The sequence below is a fragment of the Dipodomys spectabilis genome, unplaced genomic scaffold (assembly GCF_019054845.1).
Source record: "Dipodomys spectabilis isolate Male_0828 unplaced genomic scaffold, ASM1905484v1 ptg000030l, whole genome shotgun sequence".
NCBI lineage: Eukaryota > Metazoa > Chordata > Mammalia > Rodentia > Heteromyidae > Dipodomys > Dipodomys spectabilis.
Window position 1 is genome coordinate 1988817 of NW_024870707.1, and position 26246 is coordinate 2015062.

General features: G+C 41.3%; 1 protein-coding gene across 1 annotated transcript in view; it reads right to left on the bottom strand.

Annotated features, from left to right (window-relative positions):
* Positions 1 to 26083, bottom strand: part of Nup160 (nucleoporin 160) — a 57186-nt gene extending 31103 nt beyond the window's left edge. Inside the window, exons 1-15 of the mRNA XM_042676107.1 lie at positions 25961 to 26083; positions 25560 to 25671; positions 18165 to 18375; positions 16827 to 17049; positions 15177 to 15255; positions 14521 to 14635; positions 12211 to 12369; positions 10957 to 11034; positions 9816 to 9913; positions 6177 to 6261; positions 3539 to 3607; positions 2986 to 3069; positions 2535 to 2705; positions 891 to 990; positions 480 to 645 (exon numbers count right to left, since the gene is read on the bottom strand). Of these exons, the coding sequence (XP_042532041.1) occupies positions 480 to 645; positions 891 to 990; positions 2535 to 2705; positions 2986 to 3069; positions 3539 to 3607; positions 6177 to 6261; positions 9816 to 9913; positions 10957 to 11034; positions 12211 to 12369; positions 14521 to 14635; positions 15177 to 15255; positions 16827 to 17049; positions 18165 to 18375; positions 25560 to 25671; positions 25961 to 26060 (1850 nt within the window). The 5' untranslated portion in view covers positions 26061 to 26083. The remainder of the gene's footprint in view (positions 1 to 479; positions 646 to 890; positions 991 to 2534; positions 2706 to 2985; positions 3070 to 3538; positions 3608 to 6176; positions 6262 to 9815; positions 9914 to 10956; positions 11035 to 12210; positions 12370 to 14520; positions 14636 to 15176; positions 15256 to 16826; positions 17050 to 18164; positions 18376 to 25559; positions 25672 to 25960) is intronic.
* Between the last annotated feature and the right edge of the window lie 163 nt (positions 26084 to 26246).

Sequence of the window (26246 nt, forward strand, 5' to 3'; positions counted from 1 at the left end):
GATAATTATATCTATAAAGTAGGCTCTCTGTAGCTATCTGCTCTATGTTCTAGGAAATAGGAAAACCAGCCCCATCATAAAGGATGGAGATAATCTTTCTGAGATACAGGACCCCTTGACTCCACAGAACAAATTCTTCCTCTCCTCTTTAGAAATAAGAAAAAGTGACAAAAAAATTTTGTAATTTTCAGAATACATATGTTAGTTAAGAAGGTAATAGCTCTATCATGCTTTATGAGTCTGTTTTCAGACCTGAAGAGGTATCCTATTTAAAAGCTAAACCAGAGGCAGAGGATGTGGATTAGCAGTAAAAAGAATACAGGGGGCTTTGGGTCCAATCACTGGCACCACAAGAAGAGCTGAGATACTCAATATCAAGGAAAATTACTTTAACTACTGCTTTGTACATATTCTAACAGATATTTAAAAACCAGCTGAATTTCCATTAGGAAATGCACTTTACCCTAATTTCTCCTTACACATCAATAGTGATCAGATCTTCCAGAATCCGTTCAGCAGACTTTTCCGGAGACTGTAGGTTATAACAACTTGCTTCCATCAGAGCTGACATATCCATAGTTACCGATTCTTTAATCAGCCGGAGACATTTTATAAGACAGATGACATCCCGAGCAACATCCACATCTAAGAGAAAATTAACAGTCAAGTCTTAAGCCAAAGGAGATCTATTAATATCATATTAAAATAAACATGAATGATTAAATGGGAGTCTTCAAGGTGATAAGTCTCTTCAGTTTTCCTTTAAAATATTTGTAATAAAGTAAACTGACCAGATAAGTCACAATGGCACTAAAAACATTTATATTCATTTGAAATAAAGCATATGGCTCATTTAGGAAGGGGATCAACTATAGATATAACATTATTACCATCGGAAATGCTTGTCTCATCCTCAGTCAGAAGATTCTCATCAGGTAGGAGATATAAATGATCCACCAAGGAGGAGGGCACCAGGAAAGACAGGTACCCCTGGAACACAAATCTTCCAGTTATACTTTTTAGTGAAAATTTAAATTCATAAAACAATTATTCATAATATATTACATGGAAAATCATGTTGTAATTTTATCTATCAACTTAAGCTGAAAGGGGTTAGATGTATAAACATCACACATACTCAAACAGAAAAGATAAGAAAATAAAAATAAAAAGGAGCCAGGTGCCAGTGGCTCATGTCTATAATCCTAGCTACTCAGGAGGCTGAGATCTAAGGACTGTGGTTTGAAGCCAGCCTGGGCGGAAAAGTCCATGAGACTCTTACCGCCAACTAATCACAGAAAAACTGGAAGTGGTGCCATGGCTCAACAACTAGAGCGCTAACCTTGAACAAAAAGGAGCTCAGGGACAGCACCCAAGCCCAGAGTTCAAGCCCCAGGAGTGCCAAAAAAATAAAAAATTAAAATTAAGGCCAGGCACCAGTGGCTCACACCTGTAATCCTAGCTACTCAGGAGGCTAAGATCTAAGGATCATGATTTGAAGCCAGCCAAGGCAAGAAAGTCCATGAGACTCTTTATCTCTAATTAATTAGCAGAAAACTAGAAGTGGTACTGTGGCACAAGTGGTAGAGCGCTAGCCTTGAGCTGAAGAGTTGAGGGACAGCACCCAGGCCCAGTCTTCAAAAAAGTGTCATAGTCATGAAAAATAAAGTAAGGCGGATAACTATTTGAGATTACAACTGACTATATGTAAGGTTTTGGACTGGGTCCTAGATCAGTAAGAAAAATTATAGGCACAATTGGCAAAACTAGATATGAACTGTATAACTATTATACCAATATTAAATGGCTTGCCTATTAATTTGTGCTGTGTTTAAGATAACTTCTTTGTTCTTAGATATACATTGAAAAATATAAGGATAAAGTAGCATGATGTCTCCATCTCTCAAGTGATTCAGAAGAAAAAAAACTCTAGCCAGGTAATTCTACCCACTTAGGAGGCTGAGATCTGAGAATCCCATTTCTAAGCTAACTTGGGCAGATAAGTCCATGAGACTCTTATCTCCAATTAACCACCTAAAAGCCAGAAGTGAAGGTGTGGCTCAAGTGGTAGAGGACTAGCCTTGACTTAAGGGATGGTGTCCGGGCCCTTAAGTCCAAAATGGTACAAAAAATAAAATAAAAAATCTAATTACAAAATGAAGAAAAGCTGGTAAGACTGGGGACTGGGGTATAGCTCAGTGGTATTGTGTGAGCTTATTCACATGAACAAGTCCTTGGGTTCAATTCCCAGCACCAAAAATGAAATGAATGGATGGATAGATAGTAAATAGAGGCTATCAAATGACTACAATCTGGGTGAAAGGTATATGAAATTCTTTTTTTTATATATATAATTCTTACATTAAGTTTGAAATTACTTCAACAGAAAGGTAGGCAGAATAAAAATCTTAAGCAAATAAACATAAACACAGAGTCCTCAACACTAATTACAACATTCACCACATTGACACTCCGAGGACCCACTGAAGAGGGTCTGCCTGCCCAGGAAGACAGGTATGCTGCAGCTCCCTTACTTTCTTCAGCAGGCACATCATGTTTGTATGGGGGTTCAAATGCAGGGCAAGGGGATGGGAGAAGGCTTCCTGATACTGAATGCAACAGGCATAGAACTTGCTCCAGAATTCCTTTTGTAAACTTCGAAACTCCTCTTGGGAGAACTCATATTCTGTCACGCTTCCTTGGAGCTGGCAAAGAAGATAAAAGAAATTAAACTACCTACTACCATTTTGAATTTTTTTCCACCAAAAAATATATAATTTGTCTAATGTGATTTTACTAGCTACAGCCAAATGAATATTCCTTATGCATTAAATGCTACAGACTTTACAAATAAATATCTAACTCTCTTTACACTTAAATACTTTCTACTTAACAAGGTCAAGTAAACAGTTCTGACAACTCCTCAGTATCAACCTGTCCTGTATCAAAAGGGAAACTATCATCCTTTCTCTACCCAAAACTCACCTCACTTTCAACAGCTAAAGTAACTTCCTTCTTTAGTTCACTCCAGGAAAGATCCAGATTTCTCTCAGTTCGTCGGCAAAAAATCTAAAATTAAGAGATGTTTAGAGGCATGTTATATATTTATATCTATATATATCACCCAAAACTGAATGGAAAATACTCTAGCTTAGAAGGCAATGAAGCAACTTAATATCCTTTACCTCTTAACTGTGTAAAGAATTTCTGAAATCGTAACAAGTTTAAAATAGCATCCACCAGAATACACTTGTGAAACCCATGATTTGAGAGAATTGTAATGAAGTCCATTTAAAAGCAGGCAATTGTTACTGTACAGCTGCATGGAAAATTGTAGGGGATGACAAACAGTTCATCTAAGACTGGTTCATGGAAAGACAGAGTAAGCCTAGGCATGGTCCCTCTATTGGGAATGATTCTGCTAAATAATGTCCTAGAAACAAATCACAATGGTATTCACAAACAAAGACTTTTTCAGTGTTTAACAGAATAATAAAATCAGGAATAATTAAGTAAACAAGTATTTTTTTTAACCCACCTGTAAAGCTTTACATAAAGCTGCATTTATGAATCGTCCTGGTATAAAAAGATTCCTCAAGTACATCTCCTGTTAAAACATTAAAATAAAAGTTAATGTCATTCTGAATAAGATAAAATTGAGGAAAAATTTTAAAAATTCAAAATTTAACACCAAAGTTTGAATTAATATTTTATAAAATGCACATTCTGCTGTTTTACATTTGCGCTATTGGTAGCAGTGGTATAGTTATATACCACTCAAAGTGGAGATTATGACCTTTTGGGATCATACAGCACGTATGTGGCTCCATGGAAAACAAGGCCTGTCAATTTCCAGCAACAGAACAGAGGAAGCTGGACGCTGATGGCTAACACTTGTAATCCTAGCTACTGGGGAGGTCTGAGAATCACAATTCGAAGCCAACGTGGGCAGGAAAGTCTGTGTGACTCTTATCTCCACTTTAGCACCAAAAAAGCCAGAAGTGGAGCTGTGGCTCAAGCAGTAAAGCAGTAACCTTGATCAAAGAAGCTCAGGGACAGAGCCCAGGCTCTGAGTTCAAGCCCCAGGATGAACACACACACACACACACACCACGCTGGGAATGTGGCCACACACACACACTGGGAATGTGGACACACACACACACACACACACACACACACACACACACACACACAGCCTGCCCAGCATGTATGTGGACACACACACACACACACACACACACACACACACACACACACACACACACACACACACACACACACACACACACACACAGCCTGCCCAGCATGAATGAAACCCTGGGTGCCATATAAACAGAAAAAGCCAGAAGTGCACTGTGGCTCAAGTGGTAGAGTGCTAGCCTAGGCCCTGAGTTCAAGCCTCAGGACTGGCAAAAAAAAAAGGACAGATGACTTGTCCAGTTTACTGGTGACAGGCAGGGATAGAAGAACACTGAGCTAAATTGATTTCTACACCACCTATGCCTCATATAGAAAGGAAACCAGTAATAGGCATTACATGTAAATAAAATAAAACAAATTCCAAAAAGCTCTCCCAGGTGGGAGAACAGAGAGAATAAAATGGTGAAATTTTTTGTTGCCTCATTATTCTGACCAAGTCTCATAAACCACGTGAGCTACTATTTAAGAATAGGGGCTGGGAAGGTGGCTCAGTGGTAGAGTGCTTGCCTTGCATGCCTGAGGCCCTGGGTTCAATTCCTCAGCACCACATAAGCAAAAAGAAAAAAGCCAGAAGTGGCGCTGTGGCTCAAGTGGTAGAGGGCTAGCCTTGAGCTGAAGAGCTGAGGGACAGCGCCCAGGCCCAGAGCTCAGGCCCCACGACTGGACCCCCCCCCCCCCCAAAAAAAAAAAGAATAAGCATGTACCCAAGCTTAAGTTTTATGAAGATGGAATGCTAATCAAACTGATTTGATAGTTACATTCTGTGTACATGTATCATGATTACACTGTATCCCAAAATATAAATGTGTATATCTGCATAATTATTATGCCAATGAATATATACATTATATCTACTAAAAACTTATCAGAAGCTATAAATATAAATATGTACAACTATTACATATATACAATTATAAAATAAGTATATAGTTATTAGACATATATACATTACATATACACAAACATGCCAATGAATATAATTATGTCAATTTAAAATATATAATTACTATGCCTATTAAAAATTATCAAAAGCCAAGCCCTAGTAAATCACTCTTGTATCATGCCATCTATTCAGGAGGCTAACATGTGGGGGATCACAGCTGGAAGACAGCTGGGCAGAAAAGTGAGCCTCTATTTCTAATTAATTAGCAAATAAGCGAGACTAGAATGAAGCATTACCCACATAAGAAAGGTGAGTGAGGCACTGAATTCAAGCCCAGTCCCACCACCAAAAAATCAAATGTCTGCGAATGTGGTTCAGTGGTAGTGTGCTTGCCTAGGATGCACGAAGCCTTAGGTTCAATTCTTCCATACCACATAAACAGAAAAGTTGTGCTGTGGCTCAAGTAGTACAGTCCTAGCATTGAGCAAAAAAAAAAGAAGCTCGAGACAGTGCCCAGGCCCTGAATTCAAGCCCAGGACTGGCAATAAACAAAAATTATCTAATGTCTAGTTTGTAGGCATCCTACAAACACAAATAATATAATGGGCACTTAGCATTAGTGCATGCCCAGAATCAATTCTCCTTATTTGATTAAAAATCTCTTATCTTTCTTTGGGAAGCCATTCTTTCTCCATCTATACTCAATTAACTTCACCCAGTTCTGCAATAGCAAGCCCAAGATGGATCTGTGTCCCATGCCAGGCTATAACATTCTATCACTTCTGATTATAGTAACCAGGTCAGGAATGAACACATGACTCAAGCCAGGCCAATGACAGCAGTGCTCTCTTTCCTCCAGGGTTACTAAGTTTACAGAATGCAAACTCTTGGGGAGAGTCTGCCTAAGAAAAGCCCAACAGGACCATCATAGAGAGAAGGGAGGAGCCAAGCCCTCAAGGCTTTGTTCTAGTTCAGGTTGAAACAGATGATACTGAACTTCTTAGCAGCAGAAATCAATGTGTTCTTTTTGGGGGATCAGTTCTAACAGCACGGTCTCCCAACTAGAAGGGCAGCACTTTAGCATGCTTACTCTGGGGTCTTGGTCATCTCTGATGACAATATCTTCCTCTGGCAGAGACTGTATAAAGACTGGATTCCATTGGCCTGCAACATTACTATGGAGAAAAAAAAAAGTTCAACAATTTACATAAAAATGAAACTTTTACTGTTGGAACTTTATCACTGAAATGAGCCACTTGATTGGTTCTATATTAGTAGTCTGTTACAGGTGTCCTCTTTCTAACTTCCAACTTGTACCTTCCTGAAATGACAACTTCAAACTTTAACCTACTAATAGGCCACATTTATGCTGCAGTTAGTTTTTGTCATGTGTGTGTGCCGGTGCTGGAGCTTGAACTCAGGAGGCTTGGGCAGTCCCTTTATTTTTTCCTGCTCAAGGCTAGCACTTCTGACTGGTTAATTGGAGATAAGAGTATTACAGGCTTTTCTGCCTAGGCTAGTTTCAAACCAGATCCTGACATCTCAGCCTCCTACAGGCATTATCCACTGACTCCTGGTTGCAGTTATTCTTTTCTAAACATTATGCCAGCTGCAGTTCTAGATATTATTTATATATGCCTTATGGTAATTATTTGGAAGAGATATTATACATACTTTTACAGATGTGAAGAGTGAAGTTTAGGATATATCACAATTAGTAAGTTACACAATCCAGATTCCTAACTTGCTTTAACTACAGACTTGTGTAATTTGCTCAAACGCTATTTGCCCTCTTATCATTTCTGAGGTTTGGCTTGGGGTCCATCTGGGCATTTCTAGAATCTAACCTATACTGTTGACCTAAAGGGTTCTATTAGCTTCATGTCTCAAGCTGTATTTCACAGAATCTTTCAAGGGTGTATACGAAAGTGCTATTTTAGCACTCAGAAAACTGAGGTAGGAGATCATGAGTTGAAGCTAGCCTAATCTATTTTTGGGGGGATGGGGGTGTGAAGAGCTGGGAGCTAGTGGCTGGCTCACACTTGTAACTGAAGAGGCTGAGATCTGAGGATCATGGTTCAAAGCCAGCAATGGCAGGAAGTGAGACTTGTATCTCCAGTTAGCCACCAATAGCTGTAAATAGAGCTGTGACTCAAGTCATAAAGCGTCAGCCTTGAGTGAAAAAGCTAAGGGACATTGCCCACACCCTGAATTCAAGCCCCAGAACAGTATACACACATACACAAACACAGGTTCCACTTCAAAACTTTAGTTTTTCTGGCAGTCCTGGGCTTACACTCAGGGTTTTAGCACACTAGCCAGCTCTACTTCTAGCTTTTTGATTTTTTTTTTCTTTTTGGTGCTTAACTGGAGATAAAAATCTCATGGACTTTCCTGCCCAAGTTGGCTTTAAGCTGTGATCTCAGATTTCAGCCTCCTGAGTAGCTAGGATTACAGGAAGAACCACCAGAATCCAGACAAAATTGCTTTGTTTTGTTTTTTAATGTATTTGTAGGGGCAAAGCCTTGGGTTTGATCCTCAGTAGTGCAAAAAAATAAAAGTTTTTGTTGTTTTTTGTCATTTGTGGGGCTTGAACTCTTGGCCTACACACTGTCCCTGAGCTCTTCAGCTCAAGGCGAGCACTCTACCACTTGAGCCACAGAGCCACTTGCGGTTTTCTGGTGGTTAATTGGAGATAAGAGGCTCAGGACTTACTTGCCCGGTCTGGCTTTGAACTATGATCCTCAGATCTCTGCCTCCTAAGTAGCTAGGATTACAGATGTGAGCCACCCGTGTCCAGCAAAGGAAGTATTTTTAACCAAGAAAATATTTTAACCTAGACAAGTGTCATATCTGTAATCCTAGCTATTCAAGATTGAGCCTGGGAGAATCACTGTTTGAGGATAGCCAGGGAGAAAAAGTCTGCAAGATTCCATCTCAACCAAAATAAGGTGGGCATAGTGGTTCGTACCTCTCATCCCAACTACAACACAGGTAGTGAAAACAGGAGGATTGTGGTTTGGGCCAGCTTGGACTCAAAGTGAGATTCTATTAAAAAAAGCAAAAAGCAAAAAGGGCTAGGGGGTGTAGCTCAAGTGGTATAACCCCTGCTTGGCAAGCATAAAGCCTGGAGTTCAAAACCCCAGTACCACTCAAAACAGAAAAAAAAAAAAAAAAAAGCCAAAATATGTCTCACATGAGAGATTACCAACATGTGAAATTGTATTATTTTTTTTTTGTGTGTGTGTGTCTGTGTGTGTGTGTGGTGCTAGGGATAAAACCTAGGGCTCTGTGCTAGTCCAATCTTCTACCACTAAGTTACATGTTCATGTTCATAAAACAACATTTTGTTTTTTATACTGCCATTTATTTTCTCCTGCAAGAAAAACAAAAAGTTTGACTTAAAAAGCTTGAGAAACATCAATTTTCCACTCTATTTCTCCTCTTGTGATGAGGAAATAAAGAACATAAAGGGACTTGCAGTATCTTAGTAAGTTGTAAGCAGTAGGAACAGTTTTTGCTTAGATGTAAACTTCTAAAATCTAGGTATTTCTGTTAAATGTAGTCTCTCCCAAGAAATATATATATATATATATATATATATTTTTTTTTTTTTTGGGGGGGGTGGGAGGAGGGTGGCCGGTCATGGGCCTGAACTCTGAGCCTGGGCGCTGTCTCTCAGCGCCAACTTCCCAGCCCCGAAAGAACAAAACTCTTTATGTAGGACCAAATAAAGATTTTTTTTTTTTTTTTTGCCAGTCCTGGGACTTGAATTCAGGGTATGGGCACTGTCCCTGTGATTCTTTGCTCGAGGCTAGCACTCTATTCTTTGAGGGCCAGCCACTTTGGGTTTTTTCTGTTTATGTGGTACTAAGGAATCAAACCCAGGAATTCATGCATAGTAGGCAAGCACTGTACCACTAAGCCACACTGCCAGCCCATAAAGGGTTTTCATTTGAAGGATTTTGATCTATTTTAGAAGTGCATTCTTTTGCATTTATATTATTTTGTGTTTGGCTTTTTTTTTTTCCTTGGTGCCAGTCTTGGGGCTTGAACGTAGGGCCTGGGTGCTGTCCCTAAGTTTTTCTGTTTAAAGCTATGTCTAGCATTGTACCATTTGAGCCACAGCTTCATTTCTGGCTTTTTTTTTTTTTTTTTTGGTGTTTTAGAATGAGCTAGGGATGTTTAGAGTTAGACTAAGATATAGAAAATATATTTCTTGGGCTGGGAAGGTGGCTAAGTGGTAGAGTGCTTGCCTTGCATGCCAGAGGCCCTGGGTTCGATTCCTCAGCACCACATAAGCAAAAAGAAAAAAGCTGGAAGTGGCACTGTGGCTCAAGTGGTAGAGCGCTAGCCTTGAGCTGAAGAGCTGAGGGACAACGCCCAGACCCAGAGTTCAGGCCCCATGACCAGACCCCCAAAAAAAAGAAAATATATTTTTTGGGGCTGGGAAGGTGGCTCAGTGGTATGGTGGTAGAGTGCTTGCCTTGCATGCCTGAGGCCCTGTGTTTGATTCCTCAGCACCACATAAGCAAAAAGAAAAAAGCTGGAAGTAGTGCTGTGGCTCAAGTAGTAGAGCGCTAGCCTTGAGCTGAAGAGCTGAGGGACAGCGCCCAGGCCCAGAGTTCAGGCCCCACGCCCAGACCCCAAAAAAAAAAAAAAGAGTTTTGTTCTTTCAGCATGAAACTGTTTAGGGTAAAGCAAGATGAAAGAATAAAGTAACTCATACTGTTCAAAGTTGATGTATTTCACAATTGTTTGGTTCTCAGCATCATGCCATAGGGCCCAGATATCCGTGGAGGTTAAGGCAAAATCAACCAATGTCTCCTAGGAAGAAATGGGGAAAAAGGGTTAAAATATGAAAGAAAAGGTAGTAGCTGGTAGCAACTTAAATTTATATGATAGGAGAGGTAAATGCAAATAAAAAAACAAAACTTTGAATAATATGAACTTGGTATAAAGGGCAAATAAAACTTTATTTCCATGTATCATGAAATACTCAGTTTGAAAGTCTACAATCTCATTACAACACTTTGGTTTGAAATGACCACTACGATCTACAACTTCTGGGCTCAAGCAATCCTTCATATATGTGTGTGTTTATGTGTTTGTATACACATATCTCCCTGGTACTATTGGGGTTTGAAATCCAGAGCCTGGAAGTTTCACTCATAGCTGGTCTTCCACTTGAGTCACATTTCCAGTCATACCTTTTTTGCTGGTTAATTAGCAATAGGAATCTCAAAGACTTTTCTGCCAGAGTGGCTTTGAACCAAGATTGTATCTCAGCCTCCTAACTACCTAGGATTATAAGTGTGAGAAAGCAGTGCTGGCTCCAATATTACTTTTTTGGGTCAGTTGTAGGGCTTAAAGACTCAGTGCCTGGGCACTGTCCCTGAACTCCTCTGCTCAAGTGTTCTCCCACTCTAAGCCACAGTACGACTTCCAGTTTTCTGAATTTTTTTTTTTTTTGGGGGGGGGGGGCCTGGTCATGGGGCCTGAACTCTGGGCCTGGGCACTGTCCCTCAGCTCTTCAGCTCAAGGTTAGCACTCTACCACTTGAGCCATAACGCCACTTCCGGCTTTTTTTCTTTTTGCTTATGTGGTGCTGAGGAATCGAACCCAGGGCCTTAGGCATGCAAGGCAAGCGCTCTACCACTAAGCCACCTTCCCAGCCCTGACTTCCAGTTTTCTGGTGGATGTTTGGAGACAATAGTCTCACAGACTTTCCTGTCCAGGGTGGCTTTGAATTGCGATCCTCAAATCTCATCCTCCAAACTAGCTAGAGTTACAGGTGTGAGCCACCAGCTCCTAGCTTCCAATACTTTTTTATTCTACTTGTGTGGCATGCAAAACATGATTCAACTTACCTGAGAAGTAAAGAGTGAGGAAATGTGATCTAGACAGTAGCGGTTATGCTCAATGCTACCCAACTGGAAAACGCAGAACTGTGAAAACACAAATTAATAAATTTATTACTTGAAATAATTAAATACTGTAGCAAAATACATGTAACATAAAATTTACTGTCTTAACCATTTAAAAATATATAGTTTAGTAGTGTTAAATTCATTCACACTATTGTGTAAACAATCTCTAGATCTCCGTTCTTTTTGATAATTCTACTGTTTAAAATGGCAACTTCAGAGCTACAAGTTCAAGCTCAATGGCAGATTATGCCTAACTTAACATGGGTAAAGTCCTCAGTGAAAATCCAAGAGAATGTTACATGAAACACAACTGAAGGAAATGAGAGCAGGATCAGTACTCCCATTATCTGCAATCAACATACAAAGAACACAGTCAGGAGAGACAGACAGGTGTCTCAAATATGTGAAGGGCTGATCTTCTGGAAGAGACAATAGACTATGAATCAGATGAATGTGTCAGTCGCATGATAGCTTTGGGCTTTAGATAAAAACATCTTTGGGAATGAGCACATTTTCTTTCCTTCTCTTCCATTTCATTCCTGAGCAATCCAGTACTAAAACAATTAAGTAGCTAGACAAAAGCAGGTAACTTTGCCAGCCCAGGGAGTGCAGTGGGGAAGTGGGGTTTCAGAGAGGAAATCGGTCTAGGGAACATGTGTACAGGTGCATCTGTGAGAAGGGCAGGCATGTAGTATAGGTGAAATGGCCCAGTGTGGTAAGAGTTTAAAGAATGGTTGAGGACATAGCTCAGCAACAGTGAGCTTGCTTAAAAGGAAAGACAGACATAATCACAGACTAAAGTGATGCGGCATACACCCTGGGGAGTAGCCTGCTTAGGGCCACTCTCCAGGTTCAGTTTACAGGTAATCACAATTATTTCCAAACATTAACTTCTCTTTAAGCACTTAGTAACACCTACCTCCTTCCCATTAATCCTAATATTTTTCACCCGGATTTCCAAATTTGACTCCTTAATTTTGGTAACTTATCCTTTCATATTCCTTTTAATTCTCTCATCATGACCCTTCCTTCAGGATAATCTAATTCACACATGAGCACAAAATCTTCTATCATATCAGAAATAGCACTTAAACATCTACATTGGAACAAAGGGCTTAAAATAGACACAATGAGCCTATTTCTTCACATCAATACACACAAAATAAGTTGGCACATGTCCCATTTGTTGCTTACTTGTCCTCGTTTTGGAGCATGTATGTATATTCCTAGGTAGAGTCCCATGGAAGGGGAATAAGCAAGTCGTAGCTTGTGACCAGTCCCTGAAGTGAACCTAAGGTCTTTGTTCACAGGAACATATTCAAGCATGTCAGCTACCATCACGCACATTTGATCCTGTCCAGGATAAGAGTTAATAGTTAATCTGGAAGGCATATTCAGGAGAGAAAAACATCTTCTATCATTTAAAAAAGTTTTTTTTTGTTGTTGGTTGTGGGGCTTGAACTCTGGGCCTGGACTCTGTCCCTCAGTTCTTCAGCTCAAGGGTAGCGCTCTACCACTTGAGCCACAGCGCCACTTCCAGTTTTTTCTGTTTATGTGGTGCTGAGGAATGGAACCCAGGGCCTCATGCATGCTAGGAAAGCACTCTACTACTGAGCCACCTTCTCAGCCCCCAACAGATTTCTTTTTAAAGGGTTAAAATAAAATGTACCCATTCAGTCTGATAAAAATCACTAGCTCAACAGCTGGGGACTGGTGGCTCCTACCTGTTATCCTAGCTACTCATGAGGCAGAGATCTGAGGCTCATGGCTCAAAGCCAGCCTGGGCAAAAAAGTCTCCAATTAACCACCAGAAAACTGGAAGTGGCACTGTGGCTCAAAGTGGTAGAGCTCTAGCTGAGTAACAAGCTCAGGGACAGCACCAGGCCCTGATAGTTTAAGCCCCATGACCAACCCCACCCGCCCAAAAAAAGGTGATGACTCTTTGAAAATTTTATTTCACCAACATTTTATTATCACTGATTTCTTTATAGTCAGCATACATTAGTTGTACAAGAGAGGGTTCTAGTGTGACATTTCCATACATGTACAAATGTGTCCCAATTACTCACCTCATGTTGCCCCCCTCTCTTACCTCACTCTCCCCTTCTTAAAATAATTTTAAGTTTCTATCTTCATACACACAAACTACTTTGCATTATATTCATCCCAATTACCCCCTTTGTTAGCCTAACCTCCTTTTGCAGGTACTTATCTATTCTCAATGGAACCTTCAATGTTTGTTTAAAAAAAAAAAACAACACATTTGTTCTCTTGAGTGAAAGGTATACTTTTTACTATTCTTTTTTTGTTGTTTTAAAATGCAGGCCTTGGCCTTGAACTCAGGATCTGCGCACTGTCCCTAAGCATCTTTTGAGCAAGGCTAGTGGCTCTGACTTGAGCCATAGCTCTACTTCCAGCTTTTTTGGTATTTAGTGAAGATAGACGTCTCAGACTTTCCTATCCAAGCTGGCCTGGAACCATGATCCTTAGATCTCAGCCTCCTGAGTAGCTAGGATTACATATGTGAGTCACCAGCGCCTGGATATGCTCCTCTTAAGGGTTTATGATCATCAAAGTATAAGACAAAAAGTTAGGGAGAAATATACACAAGATGAAGATAAACTATCAGAAATTGAGAATTAAAGGTGGGGATAGATGTGACACTGATCAAGATACATTAAACATATAAATAAACATATTGAACTAAAGCCTCTGTATAAAGACAATTTAAAAAATTACAAACAAACTGGGAATAAACTGCCAGGTGCTGGTGGCTCATGCCTGTAATCCTAGCTACTCAGGAGGCTGAGATCTGAGAATCACGGTTCAAAGCCAGCCTAGGCAGGAAAGTCCCTGAGACTTATCTCCAATAAACCACTGGAAAACCAGAAGTGGAACTGTGGCTCAAGTGGTAGAGCACTCGCCTTGAGCTGAAGAGTGCAGGGCAGCGCACAGGCCCAGAGTTCAAGCCTCATGACCAACAACAACAAAAAAAAAGAGAATAAACTATAATTGCCAAACCAACTCACTCGATCATCTTTAAGTGATACTCACTAGATACTATGTTAGAAATGAAGTATAGGGCTGGGAATGAGGCTTAGTGGTGGAGTGCTTGCCTAGCATGCAGGAAGCCCTGGGTTTGATTCCTCTGCACCACATACACGGAAAAAGCCAGAAGTGGTAGAATGCTAGCCTAGAGCAAAAGAAGTTCAGGGACAGTGCCCAGGGCCTGAGTTCAAGTCCTGGGACTAGCAAAAAACAAAAAGAAAGAAAGAAAGAAAAGAAAATGAACTATATGACTAGTGGGAAAAGGTTGGGAGGGAAAAACTGGGAGAAAAACAGGGAAAAGGTGACATTATTCAAAAAGAAATGTATTTATTACCTGACTTATGTAACTGTAATCCCTCTGTACATCATCTTTACAATAACAAAAAGATAATTTCATCCTTTTCACAGTTCACAATCCCTATTTTAACAAATAGTAACTGTAAATGTAGTATTTACCTTGTAAGACCACATTCGTAGTTTATGATCCTGACACAGGGCAAAGATAAAGGCATCATGCTCAACACAATGGACAGCAAGACTGAGGGCACGATCTGAAGGCCCCTGATCACCTCTTAAAGAAAAAGGCTGAGTTTTAGAATTTTACAGTTGCAAACAAGCTTAGTCATTAGAATTTGCATATCAGCAGATGTATTAAATGCACAATCCTGGCAGAAGGAACAAGAGTTTACATGCTGCTGTATGACAATTACAGTTCTTAGTTTTTATCTATTTTTACAAAAAAATTTAAAAGACTCTACGTAATAATAGAAAACTGTTACTCTTATATTGTTTTAGTTTAACTAAAAAAAAAGAAATTTTATTACTTTAGTAATTTTATACAAGATTGAATTCTGTTGAGTCAGGACAGAGCACCAAAGTGGATGTGGTGAGAATATAAACAGTAAGCCAGTTATGCTGCCAAGGTGTCTCATCATAAACAAGGCAGCCTGCTGTGGTTTTCCTCAGATGCAGTGTGATGCTATTCTACACCTCCTTTCTCCTCACTGTAATGTATGCCTTGAACAAAGACTGGAAGCACTAATAGATACCGATAAAAGCAAAAAGATTACATCCTCTCCACACCAGGCCTTTACATGTGAGAACCCACTCACCTGATAGCTGTTGGCATCCAGCCTGTGAGCAATCGCTGCATCACTGAACTCTGCTTCAGTTCCACAACTGACACTGTCCCTGCAATGACATCACCAACACTTCTTGATTATACTTAAAGAAAACCCAAAAGGAAAAATGAAATAATCACAAACAAGGTCTTTATAACAGGTGGTAGGCTTCTGCATTTCTGTACCTTTCCTATAGATATCATACTAAAAATCTTTTCAATCAGTACTAGTGATAATAATAGCACAAGGAGTCTAAAATGAGACAAATAGTATTGCTGCTCAGAAAAAACATTTTGTTTTTTTTCTAAAAGACTTTTCATGACCACCCTTTTCAAAATTCAAACCCTGGGCTGGGAAGGTGGCTCAGTGGTAGAGAGCTTGCCTTGCATGCATGAGGCCCTGGGTTCGATTCCTCAGCACCACATAAGCAAAAAGAAAAAAAGCCAGAAGTGGCATTTTGGCTCACGTGGTAGAGCGCTAGCCTTGAGCTGAAGAGCTGAGGGACAGCGCCTAGGCCCAGGGTTCAGGCCCCACCAACGGACCCAAAAAACAAACAAACAAAAAAAACAACAACAACAAAATTCAAACCCTCTCTATAGCCAAATACACCATCATTCTGTCCCTCTTGCATGTTTTGTTTCTATTATTCTGCACAATTTAATTCTCTACTGCTTTCCTTCCCCCAGTGGACTACTATGTTCACACAGATAGTGGCTTATTGCTAAATCTCTAGACCCTAGAATTATCTGGCACACGGAAGGTACCTCTACATCTTGCTTTTTTGAGTAGTTTGTTGAAGGAGTCTTATGGACTTTTCTGGAGGCTGGCTTTAAATCACAATCTTCAGATCTCAGCCCGGAGTAGCTAGGATTATAAGTATAAGCTACCAGCACCCAGGACAACTAATGTTTTCAATATATCAATCTGCTTGAGATGTTCCTGAAGAGGCATAAGAACAGATCTGGTGAGATATTTACAAAGCTAATGCAATAGTCCAGAGAAGATAGTGGTGGGCTGGAAAGGTAGCTTAGCAGCAGAGTACTTGCCTAGCATGCATGAAGCCCTGGGTTCGATTCCTCAGTGCTATGTACACAGAAAAAGCCAGAAGTGGGGCTTATGTGGTAGATGGAGTGCTAGTCTTGAGCAAAAGAAGCTCAGGGACCGCTCTCAGGCCCTGAGTTCAAGTCCCAGGACTGGCAAAAAAAAAAAAAAAGTGGTAACTAAGAACTGGTAGTAGTCAAGTTTCATTCCAGTTAATTACAAAATTAACTTAATTACAATACCTCAATCTGGACAACTACCCAACTTACCACTAACTATAGGACTCAGAATTGGGTATCTATCTTAAATAGTATGCTATATCATACTCTAGTATGCTTTATATTTCCTTAATCATTGTCTAAAACTCATTGTACAGAAGCAATTCCTAAACTGCCAAGTTCAATTTCTAAAGTCCTGTTAAATGAATGCTTACTTATTTGTTTGACAGATCTTCCTATGTAACCCAGGCTGGGCCACAAAGGACTCAAACTTATGCTCCTCCTACCTCAGCCTTCCAAGTGCTGGGATTACAGGTGTGCACCACCACACCCATCAACATTTCTTAACTCAAGTTAATCCATGCTCAGTTCCCATTCTTACCAGGCATGTCATAAGGAGGTAGCTTAAGAACAAAGATGCCCCCAGCAGCAGATGGTAGAGCAAACAGAGCCTCTCCATCACTGCTAAGCCAGGCTGCTGATGTGGTACAATTAGGGGCTATTCCCGGTACTGCTGGAATTAGTTGATAGCTGCAAGGATCCCTGAAATCAACTTTTCCAATGTCTGTAAATATTGATTGCATCTGACTTTCAACTACCAACTCCTGTGGGGTAATGAAAAAGAAAAATCTGTTAATATCAACATAACCTGGAATTTTGCTTAGTTCCTCTTACTCATCAAGAAAGCTTATAAAGAAGAAAAGTTGCCCTTAAGAAAGCTATTGAGCCAGGCACTGGTGGCTCACATCTGTAATCCTAATTACTCAGGAGGCTCAGTTCTAAGGACTGTGGTTCAAAACCAGCCCAGGCAGAAAACTCTCAGAGAAGTCCCCGAGAGACTCTTATCTCCAACTAACCACTCAAAAACTGCAAGTGGCATAGTGGCTCAAGTGGTAGAGTGCTAGCCTTGAACACAAAGAGGCTCAGGGACAGCACCACAGGCCCCGAGTTCAAGCCCCATAATCAACAAGAAAAAAAAAAAAAGTAAGTTATTGTTAGCAGACACTGGTGGTTTACACCCATAATCCTACAACTCAGAAAACTCAGAAGGCTAAGATCTGTTTGAAGCCAGCCTGGGTAAGAAAGTACGAGATTCTTATCTCCAATTAACCACCAAAAAGCCAGAAGTGGAACTCAGGGACAGCATCAATGCCATGGGACCAGAGGCGGGGTAGGGGGAGACATAATGCTCTTTTCTTCTTTTTTCTGACAATCTTAAGTATTAGTACATAGTTCAGGCTGGCCTCAAACTAAGGATCCTTCTGTTTCAGCCTCCCAATGCTGGAATTACAGGTGTCACTATGCCAAGCAAAAGCTTTTTCTGGACATTTTAAGTAGTAATAGCCATCGAAGTATGCTTCTCAGGACTAATAAGGAATCCAAGCTGGGTACTGGTGACTCATGCCTGTAATGCTAGCACTGAGGAGGCTGAGATCAGAGGATAGAGGTTCAAAGCCAGCCCAAGTACAAAAGTTGGTGAGACTCTTTATCTCCAATTAACCACCAGAAAATCAGAAGTGGAACTGTGGCTCAAAGTGATAGACTGCTAGCCTTGAGCAGAAAAGCTCAGGGACAGGGCTGAGTTCAAGCCTCATGACCACCATCACTACCAACAAAAAAGTAATCTAAATTTCCCTCAATAACAAAGAATATTTTTCTTTCTAGCTCTAAAGTTGTGATAGAATAATTTGTAAAAAGATATTAGTCTTAACCAACTTACACTCCTATACATCCGGGAAGGGTGTGGTAAAAGTAGCCTGTGCACTGTTTGATTGGTTAATATCAAGATCATCACATGATTCTGAGTCTCAGAGACATAAACCCCTCCAGGTAAAATGCTACAATTTTGGAACTTTAGGCGAACTGCATTATTCAACAGGTTTATGTCCAGTGACTCCTCCACCAGCTCCAATGTATCCCCAGAAGTCTTCCTGTTAAGAAAAGAGACATTTAAGTTTATGCTTAGTGTCCAAGTGAATTTAGCAAATTTGAAATTTTGGATAAATTCAGACTAGTTTTACTTTCCAAATTACCATATTACCTAGATTTATAAAACACAATATAGGGGCTGGGAATGTGGCTTCGTGGTAGACTGCTTGCCTAACATGCATGAAGCCCTGGGTTCGATTCCTCAGTATCACATATTCAAAAAAAGCCCGAAGTGGTGCTGTGGCTCAAGTGGTAAAGTGTTAGCCTTGAGCACAAGAAGCTCAGGGACAGTGCCCAGGCCTGGAGTTCAAGCCTCAAAAATGGCAAAAAAATAAAAAAAAACAACAAAAAACAAAAACAAAAAAAAACCCCCACAGTATAGCAAAATTCATATTTCATGAAGATGCTGTTAAGCACATTTCCAAACTTGCTAACCCATTTATATAGGATAATATTGAATGAAATAAATCTCTGCTTGTAATGAAAATTAACAACACATATATTTATTACTATAGTGGAACGTGGTATCCACATATACTATTTAGTGTCAAACAAAGACTTTAATTTCACATTTTGATTATTTCTTAATGTACAACAGCACCAAAAATAGCAAACTTATAATTTCCCCTTTATGTATAAGACGGGGTAGTATTTCTCACTAAAGAAATATTTTCAAGTCGGGCACCAGTGGCGCACACCTGTAATCCTAGCTACTCAGGAGGCTGAGATCTGAGGATCGAGGTTCAAAGCCAGCCCAGGCAGGAAACTCCATGACACTCATATCTCCAATTAACCAGCTATGGCTCAAAGTGATAGAGTGCATCTTGAGCAAAAAAGCTCAGGGACAGTGCCCAGGCCCTGAGTTCAAGCCACATGACCAACAACAATAACAAAAAAAGACAACATTTTGTTATTTTATGTTCTTAAAAAAAATCAGTTCTTAGAAAAAAATCTTAAAAATGGGCACCAAGTAACTTACAACATGTCACACATCTAAGAAGAAAGGATAGTACATGCTGTGCTTAAACAAACATGCTGTACTAGGTTATAGGGCAGAATTCTTCAGGTACATCTCTACCATGTGGTAGCCTTGGAACCACACAACTACTAAACTTCCTGTAACCTCATCTACATCACCTGCATCCTTCCAAAAACAAAGGTCTCTTTCCAACAATAATATCAATCTCCGACGTTCTCAGGTATATCTTTCTTGTATCCATCCATCCATAGCCTTCCTTTGACATTCAAATACACTGTTCCCTGGCCTCCCTTCACACCATCCCACTCCTAAATCCCTTCTCTTAATCCAGTTATCATATCCTGTCCATTCTCCTCCATAGCCAACTTTCTCTATTTTCTCATCTCATACTCCCTACTCTACAGAACTGGGGATTAAAACCTAAAGCCTCACACCTATCACTTGAATTATGCTTCCAACCTTTTTGATGTGTGTGTGTGGGGGGGGGGGAGGGCATGAATTCAGGGAATGGGTGCTGTCCCTGAGCTTTGGTGATCATGGCTAGAGCTCTACCTTTTGAGCCACAGCTCTACTTTCAGTGTTCTGGTGGTTAATTGGAAATAAGAGTTTCATGGACTTTACTGCCCATGCTGGCTTCAAACCATGATCCTCAGATCTCAGTCTCATGAGTAATTAGGATTACAGGTATAAGCCATCAGTGCCTGGCTGTTTTGTTTTTTGTTGTTTTTTTCCTGGCTGATAATGGGGTTTGAACTCAGGGCTTGCATACTGTCCTTGACCTCCTTTGCTCAAGGCCAGTGCTCTACCACTTTAAGCCACAGTACCACTTCCAGTTTTCTGGTGGTTAATTGGAGATAAAGCGTCTCATAGACTTTCCTGCCTGGGCTGGCTGTGAACCATGGTCCTCAAATCTCAGCCTCCTGAGTAACTAGGATTACAGGCATGAGCTCCCAGTACCAGCTATTTTGTTATCTCTCTCTATCGTTACCCAGGCTGGTCTCAAACTTATGATCCTTCATGTGCCATCATCCAACTAGCTATGTTTCTCATACACTTCCAATAGATCCTTCAGTTTCTTTTACTTGATTTTCTAGCAGCATTTCACATACTTGACTACATCCTCCTTCTTAAGTCTCTCCAATCAATTTCTTTTTTTGGGGGGGGAGGGGGGCGGTCCGGTCATGGGGCCTGAACTCTGGGCTTGGGCGCTGTCCCTCAGCTTTTCAGCTCAAGGCTAGCACTCTACCACCTGAGCCACAGTGCCACTTCTGGCTTTTTTTCTGCTGATGTGGTGCTGAGGAATCGAACCCAGGGCCTCATGCATGCAAGGCAAGCGCTCTACCACTGAGCCACCTTCCCAGCTCCTATCTCCTATCAATTTCTATGAAGGTACCCTGCCCTGATTTTCTTCCCACCTCCTCAGCCATTCACTCTCCTGCCCTTGGCCTGACCTCTACATTCAATGTTTTCCTCAAACTCTGGTCTTCAGTTACTGTACTCACTATATATATTCTCCAGAGGCACACCTTGTCCTTTCCTAATGATATAAGCATCATTGACTCTGTTGATTCCCTAGAACTACCTTGTTTCTACTAAGTTATTCCATTGACACAATTTCCTGGATCTTCAGCTTCATCTCTGAATAATCATCTTCCTACCTTCTGGCTCTGCATCTTCCCTGAGGGCACTGCTCTCCTGAAAGCCCTCTCTAATACCGCCACTTTCTTTACTCCTTCCTTTTCTTTTTTTTAGGTGGTCCTGCAGCTTGAACACAGGGCTTGGGTGCTGTCCCTGTGCTTATTTGCTCAAGGTTAATGCTCTACATGTGAGCCACAGTTCCATTTCTGATCCTCAGAAAGGATCTCCATGAGAGATCCTTAGATCTCATCCTCCTGAATAGCTAGGATTACAGACAAGAGTCATTGACACCCAGTATCTTACTGTTTTCTTTCCATTATTCTTCATGGATAGACACAAATGCCGTACTGGTTCTTTACTGCCACTTTAAGCCACTCTTTATTCCTCTCTGCCTGAAATCACTCACTCTTGAAGCTTAAAGAATCAGACAACCTGCGAGGGACTTTCACTGCATACACATTAGACAAGTGCTCTATGCTAAACTATACCCTGTCCTGTCATAATTCTTAATTTTTCATCATCTACATATTTTTTAATCTCATTTTTTTCCATTCCTTGGATTTCTCTCTTCCAGGAACCACAAGCATCTCAAGTGTATCTACTAGGTGATTCCCAACTGCACATAGATATACTATTATTATTCCTTTAGACTTCTCTAGTTTTCTACAGATATCATTTGAGATCTCTGCTTCCCTCATAGCAATATTCCTTCAAAGAGCTGTTCTGTACCCACTCCATTCAGGCTGTTGCCCTATTACTAGAGAAGTAAACAAAGTCATCAATAACCTCTACAATGAAAAGGTCCATTTTCAATCTTACTTGACTTATATGCAGCATTTTCAGTTTTTCTTTCCCACTCTCCTCTTGAAATATTTCCCTTTGCTTCTGGCATATCATCCTCTTTGTGTCTGGCTTTCACCTCAGCTACACACTCATGAGCTCCTTGGCTGTTTCCTGATCTTCCTAACTGTTGTAGTACTTCAGGATTCAGTCCTTAGATTTTTCTATACAAGCTGTTCTCAACTGGTGGTGATTCTGCCCCATTTTCCAAGGACAACTCACAATTAGCTACAGTGATTATTTGGTTACCACAATAAGAGTCAAGGAATGAGTGGCTGAAGGGGTTATTAGCAGACAAAGGTTAGGGATCAATACCCTACACTACACAGGACAACTCTTCTACAACAAAGACTTATGTGGCCCCTGAGAAACCTTTGATTTGCTCATTTGCTAGGTGAGCTCATTCATTACATACAATATATTGACTAATGGCAACAATTCCCAAATCTCTCTCTCTATATATATCTTTATTTAACCCAATCTCTTCACACAACTCACTCTATTTCAACACTTCCTCTTGAATATCTATTAGTATCTCAAACCAAACCTGCAGAAAACAGAATTCTGGGTCCGGGACATGGCTCAATTTGTAAAGCATGTGCACAATATGCAAAAGGCCCTGTGTTCAATCACACACACACACAGAGAAAGAAAGAGGGAAGAGGGGATGGGACTCAGAAACAGAGAAACCAAGAGACTGGGCTGGGAAGGTAGCTCAATGGTAGAATGCTTGCCTTTTGTGCATGAGCCCCTGGGTTCGATTCCTCAGCACCACATAAGCAGAAAAAGCCGGAAGTAGTGCTGTCTCTCAAATGGTAAAGTGCTAGCCTTGAGCTGAAGATCCGAGGGACAGCCCCCCAGGCCAAAATAAATAAATAAATAAAAATTTTAAAAAAAAAAGAGAAACCAAGAGACAAAGACAGAGAAAGAATGAATTATGAAGTCCTAGACCCACTAAAGTTGAGAGATAGGAAAATCCAAACAAAAATCTACAGTTTTCCAACATTAGAGAACTTTTTTTTTTTTGGTTAGTCACGGGGCCTGAACTCTGGGCCTGAGCACTGACCCTCAGCTCTTCATCTCAAGGCTAGCGCTCTACCACTTGAGCCACAGTACCACTTCTGGCTTTTTCTGCTTATATGGTACTGAGGAATGGAACCCAGGGCCTCATGCATGCAAGGCAAGCGCTCTACCACTGAGCCACCTTCCCAGCCCCACAGAGGAATTTTTATTAATCATAGTTGCTCTAGACAAAAAAGCAGCTATATGTGGCTCAAGTGGTAGAGCGCTAGCCTTGAGCCGAAGAGCTGAGGGACAGCGCCCAGGCCCAGAGTTCAGGCCCCAGGACCGGACCCCTCCCCCCTCAAAAAAAGCAGCTATACTCTATAATACAACAGCAAATTCTAACAAATTCACCTCGAAATAAACTAACAAATTTATTCTTGTTTTATTTATTTTTAGCACCTCAACATAGACTGAAATGCTTTAGGCATAGAAAAGTCTTTTTTTTTTTTTTGGGGGGGGGTGGTCCGGTCGTGGGGCCTGAACTCTGAGCCTGGGCGCTGTCCCTCAGCTCTTCAGCTCAAGGCTAGCACTCTATCACTTGAGCCATAGCACCACTTCCAGCTTTTTTCTTTTTTTTTCTTTTTTTTTTGGGTCCGGTTGTGGGGCCTGAACTCTGGGCCTGGGCGCTGTCCCTCAGCTCTTCAGCTCAAGGCTAGCGCTCTACCACTTGAGTCACAGTGCCACTTCCAGCTTTTTTCTTTTTGCTTATGTGGTACTGAGGAATCGAACCCAGGGCCTCAGGCATGCAAGGCAAGCGCTCTACCACTGAGCCACCTTCCCAGCCCAACTTCCAGCTTTTTTCTTTTTGCTTATATGGTGCTGAGGAATGGAACCCAGGGCCTCATGCATGCAAGGCAAGTGCTCTAGCACTGAGCCACCTTCCCAGCCCCAGAAAGCATTTCTTAAATAAGACTTGTGCCTCTTAACATAAATCTGTTTTAGGCTTCAAACCTGTAACAAAACAACACCAAAAACAAAGAAAACACCAAAAAATACAAAAACGAAAAACAATGTCTATTTGATACCTCCAAAGGGCTACTGTATAGTTACTTCAAATTTTGTATGTCTACAAGAATTAGTCACATCATTCTAAAATCCATTTTTTATCTCAGAAGTGGCAACCCTGGATCCATATCTAGTTGGTCACATCAGAAACTAAGAAATTGTTCTTGGGGATAGAAAGATGGCTTAGAGGCTAAGATGCATGAAGCCCCAGTTTCGATTCCTCATAACCAGAAAAAGCTGGAATTGGTGATGTGGCTCAAGTGGTAGAGTGCTACCCTTAAGAAAAAGCTCAGGGATGGTGCCCAGGCCTTGAGTTCAAGCCAAGGACTGGCAAAAAAATAAATAAATAAAAATCCTTGATTTTTTTTCTTTTATCTACATCTGTTTGTATATTTAATCTGTCACCAAGGCAATATCAGTCTACTCTTTAGACATATTTTGAGTGCATATATATCTTTATTTTCTTAGCTATTCTCATAATTAGCTATCATCATCTTACTTCAGACATCATAAAGGCAAATTGTTTTGTTCTGTTTTGTTTGCCAATCCTAGGGCTTGCACTCAGGGCATGAACACTGTACCTGAGCTTCTTTTGCTCAAGGCTAGCATTCTACCACTTGAGCTAGAGCACCACTTTAGGCTTTTTCTGTTTATGTGGTATTGAGAAATTGGGCTTCATGCATGCTAGGCATGCTAAGCCACAATCCCATTCTCAAATTGTTCTTTTGTATGTCTATTTAACTGAAATAGTCAATGAAGTAGGCTGTCATTTTAAAAATGTACTTTTGATTAAATCAGGAACTTCTTAATAATCTAAAATTCTTAGAAATGGCCTGAGAGTTCTTCATGTTCTCTGCCTACCTCTTGAGGCTCAACATCTCTCAGATCATTTTGTTTGACCCACTATATTTACACCACATAGACCATTTAAGATCTTCCTCAAGCCTGGCAAGTTCTTTCCATTTCATTGCTTTTGTATATGGCACCTGTTAGGCTCCTCTCTTCCCCAACTAACCTTTCAGCCTTCAGATCTTAGTATAATCGACTTTCAACATTCTTCCCTGCCCTGTCAATAACATTTGGTCTTCCCATTAGCCTCTCAGATCCCTACTCTTCCCTTGGTGCAAATACGAAATCTGTATTTATAGATCTATGTTGTGATCATTAGTTTACTGTCTTTCTCCACTAATCTGCTGCAAGAAAGCTGAGTCTACAACTATTCTCACACAACAAGATGATCATCGTTTACACAATGAAAAGAATAGCTATTTTTATTCACTATTTCATCCCTGCACCTAGCACAATGCCTGCCATGTAGAGGCTCAATGATATCTGAAGAATAATGGACGCTGTAAATAACTATATAAAACATAACAGGTTCATGTCTAAAATTGCTCTTCAGGGCTTCTTTATCGCTATGCAACATTCCTCTGGTTTTAGTGCTGTCAGAAAGGTACAACTCCTTGAACGTGAATCAAAATCTCCTCTAACTCCGACACGAGCTGAAAACAGTCTTTTGTCTAAGGTCGGTTACTGCCGGGCAGGAATGACGCTTTGGAACAGGCAGTAATACATTCACACGCCCCACCACCTGGCCGACGGGGAGTGCGAGCGGGTGGGTGGGGTCGGAGGGAGGGGTTTGGAGAACACGGCACTTACCAATGAATGAACCTGTTTCTGGTGACGGAGAACAACTTGCCGCTTTCCACAAAGTAGAAACCTCCCGCGCTCTCGCTGAATTTCCCCGCACCAGCCGCGGCAATCGCGGTGCCTGCAGAACGAACGCGGTCAGCCCCGCACACGTGGTTGTCCGGGGATGACAGGGACCGAGCGTGCCGAGGGAGCGGGGCGTGACAGAGTGACAATCCATACAGAAGGAGGGAAGGGGGAAGAGGGTGGGAAAGGAAGGAATGGGTCCCTAGGAAAGCTCTGAAGCAGAGGCCAGACAGGCATGTGGACCGTAAAGGATGAGCCCCGGGAAGGGGGGGGGGGGGATCAGGGACCCGGAGGAAGTGACGAGGAGAAGGATGGGATCGCACCGCCCCAGCGCACTTCCGTACCAAGGCTGCAGACCGTGAACTCGCGGAAGTGCCTTGGTCTTTCACGCTCGGCTCCGCTCAGCTCGAAAAAGCTGCGTTCCAGGGATCCCGCTGCCGCCATCTTCCCGCCGCCGCCGCCGCCGCCGCGAGGCCCGACGGGATAGGGGCGGGGTGCGCTGTCGTCACTTCCGGGGGGGCGAGACGAAGGATGCCGCGGACCGGCGGGGCCGAGCGCGGGAAGAAGGAAGGCAGGCTCTCCGCTGGTGGACGAGGGTCTTTTCGTTGGCGGGGAACGACCGGTGGGCCG